At 36.3% G+C, this 12,920-nt stretch overlaps 1 protein-coding gene across 5 annotated transcripts in view; it reads right to left on the reverse strand.

Annotated features, from left to right (window-relative positions):
* TFPI (tissue factor pathway inhibitor) overlaps positions 1 to 12,920 on the reverse strand; it is an 82,915-nt gene that overhangs the window by 17,130 nt on the left and 52,865 nt on the right. For all 5 annotated transcript variants that reach the window (XM_050899770.1, XM_050899771.1, XM_050899769.1 and 2 more), the window contains one exon: positions 5,552 to 5,752. In XM_050899770.1, the coding sequence (XP_050755727.1) occupies positions 5,552 to 5,752 (201 nt within the window). The remainder of the gene's footprint in view (positions 1 to 5,551; positions 5,753 to 12,920) is intronic.

Genomic DNA, 12,920 nt, shown 5'->3' on the forward strand with positions numbered 1-12,920 from the left:
TCTTAGCCTTTAAACTGGAATTTAGGACAAACACTCCAGCTTACTAGGAAGTCACATGTTTTGGATGAGATACTGGCAGCTGCAGTCCTGCAAACAACCCTGCTCCAAGCATGGCAAAAATGCTGTGGGTCCAGCTGAAACCCAAAACCAGATACCAGATGTAAAGTACCAAAAGCCAGCCTGGTCACAGAAAAAGAAGAGCTATCTTCATATCCTAGATCCCAGGTCTTTCTGACACTGAATGCTAATCAAGAAAAATAAATTTTCATTTTTTATCTTGAAAGATTGTATTCATTAAACTTTGTGGAGCCATAACTAGAAAAGGATTAATCACAATTTTCTAAACAAAACACTGTATAATTGAAGAAAATGCCTTTTAAGGAAGGTTGTTCTCTTAGAATGACATTGCCAGCATTCATTTTTTAAACTTATATGTACGTATTAACTGTGGAGTTCAGCAGCAAGTTTCATTAATTTCTGTGCTGAAAATTTAATAAATATGGAAAGAAACTTTTAAGCTGGTTGTCCGGGGGCAGGGGGGGGAGCGGAAATCAGTTAAATCCATGATAGAAACTTATGACTCATGGAAGTCATATGACAAAGGAAGAATTTTGAGTCTAGAAAGGCCATTTTTCAGATAAACAGACAATTACTATGCAAAATATTAATGTCATGATTTGAATAATTTTTAACTCCTTAAAATTATATTAATCTGTCTTGAATGGTCACAAAAATATCATAATTCAATTCTGACAGAGATACATCTTCTGGATAACCACACAGAATAAGTAATATTAATTAACACTCAAAAATCTGCCCAGGCTGGATTAAGTAGAGGAAGGACATCAGTTTCTTTAGCCGTAAACCTTTATGGGGGTGATGCTTACCAAACGCTAAATCTAAGTCTTTTACACCCAGTTTGGTGGGTGGCAACCTTCAGCCCAAATTGAAAGCAAGACCAAATCCTACCTTTTAAGCCTCAAGCACTACATCCCTACCTTCTTTACTAACAAGCACTAAAACTGGCATATTCTGGTTGGAGAAAATGACCCAGATATAGAGATACCAGAATCTGTTACTGATTATAAGCTGTGCTATAATCAGCACAAGGCTATTTGCTCTCCTTAAATATTGTAGGGTTCAGTTCCCTAACAGCATGAACAGCTAGAACTTTTGATAGGACAATTTGTAGAAATGAAAGAACAAAACATCAGAGGTAGAAAAGGAGCAAAATGTCATTTTTGTGTTAGTTTTGTATACTGGTTAAGCACAGCCCTGATCTTCCATTCCTCTGTAATGAATTTCTGCTTTGTTTGATTTTCTGCCAAGAACTGTCGTCTGCTCCTATCCAGTAGTTTCTTATGAAGATTTAAAAACATATTACTTAGAATTCTGTCCTACTTTTGTATCTATTTTTCTTACTCGGGTATGAAGAATCCAAGACACAAATAGTATAGTCTAGAGAAAGAACAATATTGTAAACAGCTTTTATCCTAAGTGATTTCTAAAGAAACAAATACAGGTACATGAGCACCAAAATAGTAATCTGCACTTCTAGTAGTATCTGAGACTTCAACATGAAAAGAAACTGAATCACTGATGTAAAGGTTCTTTCCCTTCTCAGCCAGTTCAGTAAGAGTTGGCTTAAGACCCATTTCAGATTCAAGTAGGACAGTGTTTCATCAACTTTGTGTGTGCTTGCATTTAGGGCAAGATATTTGTATTCAGGAAGATGCTTTCATCTATGTTATCTTTTTTTTTTTACTTGAAATTCTACATTATGTTATTTAGTAACTAAGGAATTAGTTTTCCATATAATTTTTCCTCAATGGGATGTCATTTCAAGATATACCTTATTTTAATATCATTAGCACTACGTTTACCCATATATGATGCCTGAAAACAGAGTGAGACTGTGACCGGTTCTTGCCACTTCTTCCCTGGAGCACATCTAGTCTCTGAGGCTCAGTAGGGGATCTTGCCAGAAGCCATCAAAAGATAAGTTTCAAATTAATCCTTAGAGTAAAATGCACTGAAAAACTGCCATTCACTTAAAGAATGGAGTGATCTGATCTTTTTCACTTTGACAAGTTGTTAGTGAAATTTCTTGGTGTTTTTTTCCATCCTGACAGAGATAGTTTTACAAGCATGCAATTGTTTGAAAGCAAAACGTAATTGATTAGAAAAATAACTGAAATCTGCTTTCATTCTAAAATTTAAGGTTCATATTTGTGGGTTTTTGTTTTTTTTCCTTTTGAGTGGATTGCCTGTAGTGCCAGGTACAATAACAGAAACGCATGGTGGTGCCAGCAGATCAGAAAATAGGTGTGAATGGTAAATAATGCCTTGACTTAGTATTCACAGTGAGTAAATAAAATGCATGCAGTCTCCTCACTGGAAAGATCAAAGGGATCAAGACCAGGGATACCTTTTAGGAAGGATGGGTTTTCCTCTGTTAGCTGTTCTTTCAATATTTTCTAATCAGTGAAACTTCGTGCTCATGTACAACACTTCAGGTTAAATTTTGTTATTATTTATACATACAGTCCCATTGAGGCCTTGTTCCACTCAGCCACACTATTCTGGCTCACTTTGTGTAGGTAAGAAAGCAGCCCTGCTTTACTCTGTAAATTGTAAACACCATTGGAAATTGTCATACTAGAAACGTATAATAAATGTATATAGTCACTTAGTCTTTCCCTTGCTGTGGCTGGACCGGATACAGAGGGAGAAAAGTCTGAGTCAAAGAACAGAATTACAGACTTAAGAAATTCACAAAGCCTATGCTGGACAATGACATGTGTTGCTGTTGCATTGGTTTGTATTCAAACAAATTGTTCTATTACATAAACACATCTGCAAGGAAACATCAGCTACCTATATGGGCAGCTGAAAAGTAGTATAAAGAAACACAGAATCTGCAAAAACTTTTTAGTAATTTTTCCTTTCATTTTAAACACCTGTAACTATTTGAAAAACTTGATCAACCTTGTGGGAGTGTAAATAGGTATTAAGACTATATAATATAGTATCAAGACTATGTAGTTCATACAGACAGAAAAGAAGAGATTATACCTACTAGTCAAGTAAATGCCAGACACCCTGAGCTGTACTCCCTGCTCTGATTGTCACACAGTCTATGGACTTCACTTATTTTTCTGTTACCTTACCATCTTCTTTTTCTGTCAGTGAAAGGGAAGATAACAAATTGCTTATTTACAGTACCTGGCTTATTGGTATGATCAATTAATGTTTGTGGATTCTGAGGATTAGAAGCATTAAAACTAACAAATATTATAAAAATATTACTTAGGGTAATGTGCACATCAGCCCCAGCCATTACTCTGACACTGGGATGGGAGACAGATACTTACTTTGATGTCTAGAATAAATTTAGTGACACAATTCATCGTAATTTTTATCAGGAAATACAGATGTGTTGTGAAACAGACAACGTAACAGATTTAAGGCCTGATCTAAATACTACATAGATGTGAATTCTGGAAGGGATGGGAGGTGGGTAACAGAGACATTTACATTTATTACAGACAAAGCATGACGTTATAAATCAGCTTGTCATATATATAGTCTGTTTGGGTCAGAAAACTCAAAAAGGAGCTTCTGAAATCAATTTTTTCATCTGAAATTTCTGGAAGTATTTTTTGTAACATATATAAACTTGCTGTGCTTGAAAGTGACCTATGCTAATCCTAGAAGGTACAAATTTACAACCAACTCACTGCCTATAGCACATCAGCAGATTTCCAGTTTTATAGAAAGGCCCAGGGCTAGAATAAATTATGAAAATAGGCAAACAAAGTGACACCTACTGAGATCTGCATAGCATTAGTGTGCTACCAGGGCACATGTCTAATAGGCAGGAGAGATTAACAATTTTCATCTGATTGTGTTGCACATCCTCAGAATAACCTGTAAACTGTTCTCTACTGCAGGATTGCCCAGCGTAACTGTCTTGAGCTCAGTAACACTTAATGACGTATTTTGCTGCTGGGCAAGGCATATGTGACTGAAAAGTACCTTCTATTGAGAATGAATCCTTCTATCTTACCTCAAAGTCTAAATAAACGAATATCCAATATATGAATTCACTTGGGGAAAAACCCACATAGTTGGTATACTATCTGAGGGTTATCACACACCTTTGAGGAGCTCTTTATTCTAGAATCTTCTTTCTATTTCTATTGCCCCCCCTTCAGTATCTCCCTCTATCACTTCCTGTTTACACAGCCAGACACATTCCATCTAATTCCCATGAAAGCAAGATCCATATTAGGTATCCAGAGGAAACTCTCAATAAGACTTGAGAGTCAATAATAACTCTCAATAAGACTTGAATTCCTTCAGTCTCTAAAAACATAAATCATAGAATGGTTTGGGTTGGAAGGCACCTTAAAGATCATCTAGTTCCAAGCCCCCCTGCCATGGGCAGGGACACCTTCCACTAGACCAGGTTGCTCAAAGCCCCATCCAGCCTGGCCTTGAACACTTCCAGGGAGGGGGCACACCCACAACTTCTGTGGGCAACCTGTTCCAGTGCCTCACCATCCTCATGGTGAAGAACTTCTTCCTTACCTCTGATCTAAATCTACCCTCTTTCAGTTTAAAACTGCTACCCCTTGTCCTATCACTACGTGCCCTGATAAAGAGTCCCTCCCTATCTTTCCTGTAGGCCCCCTTTAAGTACTGGAAGGCTGCTATAAGGTCTCCCCGGAATCTTCTCCTCTCCAGGCAAAACTGGACAAATGAACTTGTCAAATTTCTAGCTCCACTGGCATTAACTTCCGATTTTAAGAATCTTCTAACTTTCATACACTTCTGTGGAGAACAGGAGTTGGTTACTTTCACAAGGCTGAAAGCCTTAGTTAATTACAAGGATTGTTTTTAATAGCAAAAACAGCATTCACAAGACACTTTCTGCATATTCTGCTGTGTATCATATTTTGGATCTCATTTTCCTCTTTCTAATGATTAATTGATGAGGTTTCAACAAAACAGATCTTTTATGACAAATAGCTATAACTGACATTTTTAATGATAATTATTTACTACTGTAGTTCTAATTATGTTGAATCATAGCAGATGTCCAAGATTTTGGACAGCTTCTATCAGTTTCTCAAGTGAAGGAGAAACCTGGGATCAAAAATTAGGTTAGACACTCTGAAAGCAATAAAGAATATCTGTGCTGCCCACCAGCTTAGCCCAGCCTCAAACTCAATTTCACTTTAAGAACTCATTCAAAACAGGTCTCTAGCCAGAAAATAAGCTTTCATGCATTGGTCTATCTATTCCACAGGTCCACTAAAAAAAGTCACACTTATCTTTCCAAATCCTGAATGTTGCTTGCACAATGTAAAATAATTCACATGACTACAACACAGTGTAATACTTGGGAACATAATTAGAGGCATCACATTACTGTATTAACAGGAAATGAAGAGTGCCTCTACTTCCAAAATTCATACGGTTTGTGGATAAGAAATAACAGATGCAAATGAAGAGCTGATAGGAGGATAAAAGAATGGGTACTGGCCTGTTACCACACACTTCTTCTGACATTCTTCCAGTGTTAGAAAGTTGTTCTCATTGCCATGGCATCCACCATATTCAAATATTTCACACTCACTGCTTTGAATATTGAAGTAATAGCGCATGTGGATTGCTTTGCATGGACCTTCATCTGCTTTCATGGCACAGACTGAATGCCCTAGTTTCAGTGGTGGCAAAGCAGCATCTGTAATACAGAGGAAAAGCAGAATAACTGTTATTAAATTAGTTTGCTTCACTGCAGAGCAAAACTTCAAAATGAGATTGCTTGCGTCTTCGGCTAGAAAGGCACTGCATAACATCTGGCTGTAAAGCTCTGAACACACTAAACATGAATGTAAAAAGAAAATAATCATCTGCATTGGAACACAAATTCCATTCAATTAAACCAAATGCGTGGTTTCAATTTTCAACCAAAACAGCTCATATTATAAACTTCAACTCCTCGTCATAAACCTCTAAATAGCTACAGATAGTGGCTTAGTCACAGGAGCTAGTGAGCAATTCTGAACAACAAATACATTGAGAAAATCCTAGTAGCTCCCAAAGACACAATGACTACCCCTGCATAAAAAAGGCAGAAAGAGGGTTCCTTGTGCTCTCTTCCATGCACTTCTAATAGTGAACACAGCTCATAAAGACGTCTCACAGCAAACAGTGTGGGATGAACTAAGCAAGACAGCCCTGCAGAGGGCACCATTCCCCTATCAGATTACACTTTACTGGCACATAAACCCAACGGGTACAATTGAAAGGTCATCATACTGTCGTCTTTTCTTTGATTTCACTGTTCTTGCATTAGAGCTTTCAAGAGCTAGGAAGTACACAACTAGAAAGTTACGGTGAAAAAAACCTGTATCTTTTCAAATTATGTCATTTCTAGGTCTTTCAATATACATTATTAGGTCAGGGAATGTTTTCTAAAAATTGTCATATATATTGTGAAGAAGAACACTAGCAAATTTTTACACTGTCAATGTCTAAGGAAATTCTGACTGACGATTCAGTTTGTGATACTGTTCCCTTATCAATATATGGTTTAATATCTTTTCCTGTTTTGCTTTTCCAAGGAACTATTTTACCCTAGAGGATTTTGAAAGCTTTATAGAGCTTGTGTGCTTGCAATAGCAGCCAGAAGAACAGACCTGAAATTTTTCATTCCTTCTCCCAGAGCTAATCAGAACATTGATGTCTCTTAACATGTATATGCAAAAGTATCTATCAGTGCCCTTTGCAGTGGCCCAGGAAACAGGAGAAAAAAAAAAAAAAAAAAGGATGAGGACAAGGGTTTACATGATCATTGCACAGCTTCCTACTACTAACTAGATTAAGTTTCCAGTTTTAATTAAAAGAATCCACAAAAATCAGGCTTTATGACATGGTAAAAAGGAAATTGGTATAACTACTACCTACCTGCTCTGTGGATATCTAATTTTAACATATAAAATTGGTCTTATTATATAATCTTTAAATGAAATGCACAGCTGAGAGACATCCTCATAAATACTGAGGTCAATGGAAGTTTCCTAATTTTATTCCATTTGAGCCACTTATAACTATTAAACCTTCAGGAAAGAAACAATTTTCAGCACTAAAATCTTTTAACTTGTAGCATTTAAATCCTTGAAAAATTAACAACCTTTATTACACAATTATCATCAACACAAAAATTGTAACACACAATTAGATCTTCCAAAAATGAACAATTTGGTGTTAAAATACAGATTAAGATGACTAATTTCAAAATTCTCATTAAATATTCAGTCCCTAAAATAGTTTGTGACTGTTTCCTCATTAGTGAAATTATATTTACAGATTTTGAAGTTAGGAAAATATATTTGAAAATATTATTGAAGACTGTCTAATAGGAAATGTGGATGAATTAAAAGAAACGTTTTTAAGAGACGTTAAATTCAGTAAACTTTCTGTGGAACTCAGCTTGCCAAACAGATTTCTGAATTTTGTTTCTTGCCAGTTTCCTTATCTGGGTCTTCCTGAGTCCACAAAGAATTAGGATTTAGAAGTCAGAAGAGATTCCAAGTTGGACCTCAAAGGTCTAAAGTTTTCCAACAGGTTTGGGAATCCTTTGGAAGGGAGTTAAAAAGGCCCAACTTGAAAAGTTGAGAGGATACTGCATTGCAAAATGAAACTTTGGAATTCCCCCACTCAGTAATAGGAAAAAAATGCCTTCAAAACATCAAAGTTTTCAGTAACTTTCAGAATAACTCCTGAAATGGTAAAATCAAACATTCAGAGCTCCACAGAAACTGACCCAACTCAAATGCGGTTGGGGTGAGGGCTGGCAGCTGGTTTATAAACATGTCATTTTCTTGGCACACAAGAAATGAGATCTCCTACATGACCTGTGTCATTGACCCAGTTCAGTCTAGAAGAGATTGTGAAAACTTACTAGGTTTCCTAACTACTGGAATTTCAGACATAGGGTTATGTCAGCTCATTTTGCTTGCTACATTATGCCACATCAATGTTGTGGGCTATCAAAACAGAAATAGTCTGCGAGTATAGTTGCAAAACTACACAAAGATGATGAACAAATGGCTTAGTAGAGTTTATCTTAGGAACTTTCTGGTCTCAACTCCTAGCCTATTTCCCATCAAGACTAAAGAACTAAATCATTGTTTTGCTTACCTCCTAAGGCCTTTCCTCTGCAGTCACAGTGACACTGTTACCACTGTCAGATGTACTGACATCTGCTGCAAACATAATGACTATATGTGTCCCACCTTTTGGCAATTAGAGATTTATTTTCTTAGGAGTGCTAGAAAGTTACCATACTTTGACTAAAATCTGTACCCTGTGAAACCTCCAGGAGCCAAACCCTCCACCTTTGAACAATAACTAAGCGACTCTGAAGAAAGAGGTCTCAAAGGGATTCATGGGAACTGAATCATTCTTGTGTCTGGGAACAGTGAAAGAATTCTTTGCCATTATTTTACACCTGGGATCACTTAACTCACACAGATGATATAAAATTAGCTTTCCTTCTCAGATTAGAGCAGCAGATGAGAAGGCAAGCGTGTTTGGCCAGTAGATCTGCATGGATACAAATCTGCCTGTACTCATTTTGCATGTGGAATATACCTTGAGAAAACTAATTGTTAGTATAAGGCCTCCTCCTTTGCTCTTGAACATCGGAACAAATTGCTCCTACTACATTTTAGCTCCTGTGTGAAGAGCACAAGATATGACATTTAGGGAAGATATCTGTCAGGCAGATCAGTGAATATTCTTCACTAGAAACATGGGAAGTTAAAACTGGAAGGAATTTTAATGGAGTTTCTCATTCAAGTTTTCGCATATCTCTATGGGATAAATACCTTGAGACCTTTTCTGACAGATGTCCAAATTGTTCTTAAACTCCAGTGAAGTAGAATTCTCAGCAACCTGAAGCAGTCAGTTCCAGGATTTCACTACCCTTCTTGCAAGACAGGCCTTTATTGTAATATACAGCCTAAATACTCTTTATTACTGTATTAAATCATTTTGTGCTTCCTTCAGTGCATAGACAGAATAATTTAAAACCATATATAGTAAATTTGTTTTGATTTTCTGGTCCACCATTCATGCACCAATCCACCTCCTGCACTCTCAGTCTTTGGTGTCTCCAGGTTCAGCTCCTTCCCAGGCTGCTTGAAGACTTCATGGTGCAGCAGCCCTCTAGCACTCACTGCATCACTTCAGTAGCCCAACTCTGGTCTGCCTTTTTTCTTTCTTTTAGAAGACTTTTGTCTCCTCTTAATTACCGTTATACTAAATAAAATGATTGGAAGAAAGAAGTTTATGGGCCTTGCTTTCTAACCCTCTTACAACTCTCCTTTGGATCTTTTCCTGTTGGTCTGGATTACTGTTAAAATGTGCTGCCCAGAGCTGAACATAATCCTCTACCTGAGGCATTACTGGTGCCAAATAGAGTGGAATAATTATGCTTTATTTTTTTCTTAATGCAACACAGAATTACTCGCCTTTTTTACAACAACATTGCATTATTTTTTTAATGCTCTGCAACTTCCACTTACTTTCCAGCAAATATAACCTTGTTATACAGGTGCTTCAACAGTTATTTTCCACCTTATATTTATGAATGTATTCATTCTCTTAAGTATAGCATGTTGCATTTGTCATTTTAAAAAGAAAATGAGTTTAATCCTCCACATTGGATCTGGCCCTGTTGGATATTTATTATTCATCCAATTTAGGCATCTGGTCTTAGAAAATCTATCGAATTATAGGACTGTACTACCCTAGACCAAGAAAATCGAGTTTGTTTTGCTAGAAATACATTAAGTAATGGTTACAGCTGATGGTCACCATCACACAAAAGTTATTACTAGCCATACTAACACCAAAATAAAGCAAAGCAAAACCTCTTCTCCTCTGCTTCTTCTCGCTCCGCCTCCTCAATTTTTTAATTTCATGGCTTCATTACATCAACTACATAGGTTTTCATAACAGAAGGCACTAAGCCTCCACTGCTCTGTCTTAACAATCTTTCCGCTCCATAGTTTATGGTAAGTGCAAAGAAATGCTGATGAAATGGCTCACAATGAGCACAAGTTTAGCGCAGATATTTTATGTCACTACCTTCTTCCTCCATTCCTTCAGTCTTCTTTCTTTTGGCAACTGTCAGAAAGAGGATACTGGCCAAGACTGTTCCTACACAGCACAATCATTCTCACATTTATTGTCAGTCACATGGCAACTTTTGCAACTCAAGACATGGCTGTTTAACACACGAACAGCCACTATTAACTAACATGCAGCAATTTCATTGTGAGAGCTCTAATAATCTGCAGTTAGTCATGCTTTAGCCCTGAGCACATGGACCTTATATGATCAATACAAAGCACTTATCACTTTACTAGTAAGCAGTATAATACTACAAAACCAGAAGTGGTGAATAACGTCTCTAATCCTCTTACATTAATCCAAGTAAAAACAATACTTTTTCCCCTGGCTGTAGGCATAATAAAAGACTAACTTGACTTTCAGACTCTTAAGGAGAATCTGCAGGGCTAGTTGTTAAAAATACATCCTTTTAAACAGAAAGTGAACCAATTTCTTTATTATACCTACGGCACAATAAATATGAAAGACAACAATATTATTGCAGAGCTGCTTTTCAGAACAGAACTATATAAATTAAATTGGGAAAATAAAACTTGTTGAGGAATATTTCTGACTTTTTACGTAAAATACTTTCTGGTTTTGTTTGCTTAGGTTATGGGTTCTTAACCTTATATGAGTTACTGTGGTTATCCTTAATTATAAAGATATGCTGTTATCTCTCCAGGCTTTCTTGTAAATGTCTCTTTTTGATAAGTGGTATCAATACTAAGCACCTTGTCACTAATGAATAGCTGTTTCTTCTTTCTCCATCTTTGTCAGTGTGACAGCTTCCCACCCGCACACTGTTCAGTGCTCTTCCTACCCATGTGTTTCCTATCCTTTCTTTAAGCAGTCACATTTATTCTTGATAAGCTTTCATATACGAATGAAAAAGCACATTCAACTTGTGAGTCACTTTCTTCAGGCTTTGGAACATCAACTAAAGTGCTCCCAACCACATAAGGTGTTACTGAACAATATACGTAAACTAGTTATTTTATTTTTGTTATTACCCTTACTTATTGGTGGAAAAATGACAGGTTTTGCCAGAAGAGAACAAATTGAGAATCTTTTTTTATCCCATTGGACTTGGCTTGCAACTTTGATTATTACTGTAATTTAAATGCTAACAGACAAGAAAAACCCTCTTAGATTCACAAAGCACTTGTACCCAACGTGATCCAAAAGTATGACATTACAAATAATGGATGCACACAATTTATTTTATCCTTTAATTCCTGAAATTTATAGAATTCTAGGGTAAAATATGTCAATGTTTTATAACCATCTAACTCAGAAAATAAATGCTATCTCTGAAATTGCAGCCTACAAAATTTCTACAGTTAAATTCACTGAGACCAGAATTTCACTCTTAAGAAACCACAAATATAATTTTAATTACCAACAATCTAATCATTTTATAGAAACAGAGTACTGCAATTTTTATTTTTTTTTTTTAAACACTGCAACTGAGTCTTCAGTAGTCACAAAAACAGGGTCCTAGTTTAATTTCTAAGCATCACATTTGATTGTTTTTTACTTTGGAATACCAGCCCAAAAGTTCAGAACTGTTTCTCATATTAAATCAGTTACTGGTTGTACAATCTCAAATAACTAGCTGTAAAATAACCAGTGATAAAATAATGCCCAATAAAAAGACTATTTAATTTCCTTGAGAGTATTTTCTTATTGTCTTTCACAAACAAAGTAAACAGAGGGAAAAAAAATAATCCAGCAGATTTCTTGTTCTGGTGATGAAGTGTATTATTTTAACAAGCAAGACAATTTGGCCTTCATGAACTGCAAGATTAGGCTAAGGATTTTTATAAAACTTAGAGTTGCAGGGCAAAGCAAAGATAAATGCGACTTTGCCCTCAAACAAGAAGGGCATTTATGTACTTCAGGGTTAAAGAGAAAGAAATTTATTCTGTATGAAACAGTCTTGACTACACAACCATGCTAAACATACGCTTAATGCGGAACAGCACATATCTTCAATTGTGGTGACTAATTGTGACACGGTCCTAAAGCACTAGCTTCATTTGTAGTATAGCCATGATTGTGCACAATTAATATTTTTGTCTCAAGGAACACTGCTGCAAAAGTCTTATAGAGAGAAATAATCTGGATGGAAATCGGACAAGACACGGGCAGATCAAGTAGAGCGACAACATTAAAAAAAAGGTTCCCCTTAGCTGCATTCCCAGTTAGTTTTCAAAATCAGACCTGTCAAATTGGAGAAGTATCCACTGCATAGTTCTCTGCAGCTTAAGAAAGAGATCACAGTTTTAAATCATTTTCGCAAGGGAAAGAAGAATATTTTAGTACGGCCCCAAAAATGTATTTTTTCCTTATCTGCTTTCTCAAAATTGTTTGGGAGGAAATTAAAATATCTTTCACAATGATATCCAGTATAGAAGTTTGATCCACCTTACTTAATTTCAGTGAAGTGAAAGTAAACAATGATCTTACAATGGTAAGAATCTGAGAACCTCCCCAGTTCTAACAGTCACACTTCTGACATTATTTTTCTTAACAAAAATCTCTAACTGGTGAGTTTTTATTTATCCAGCAATATTAAATCACCTGGGGCTATACAAAATGCTTCTTCAAGGCCCAGAAAAACAACTAGGGTAGTAATTGCATCATCTTTAGACCAAACTTTGGAAATTAACTGTGACTCGAGAGCTGTGCACAGGACAGAGTAACATCAGTCTACAATGTTATTC

This window comes from Gymnogyps californianus, chromosome 7, assembly GCF_018139145.2.
Source record: "Gymnogyps californianus isolate 813 chromosome 7, ASM1813914v2, whole genome shotgun sequence".
In the NCBI taxonomy this organism is placed as follows: domain Eukaryota; kingdom Metazoa; phylum Chordata; class Aves; order Accipitriformes; family Cathartidae; genus Gymnogyps; species Gymnogyps californianus.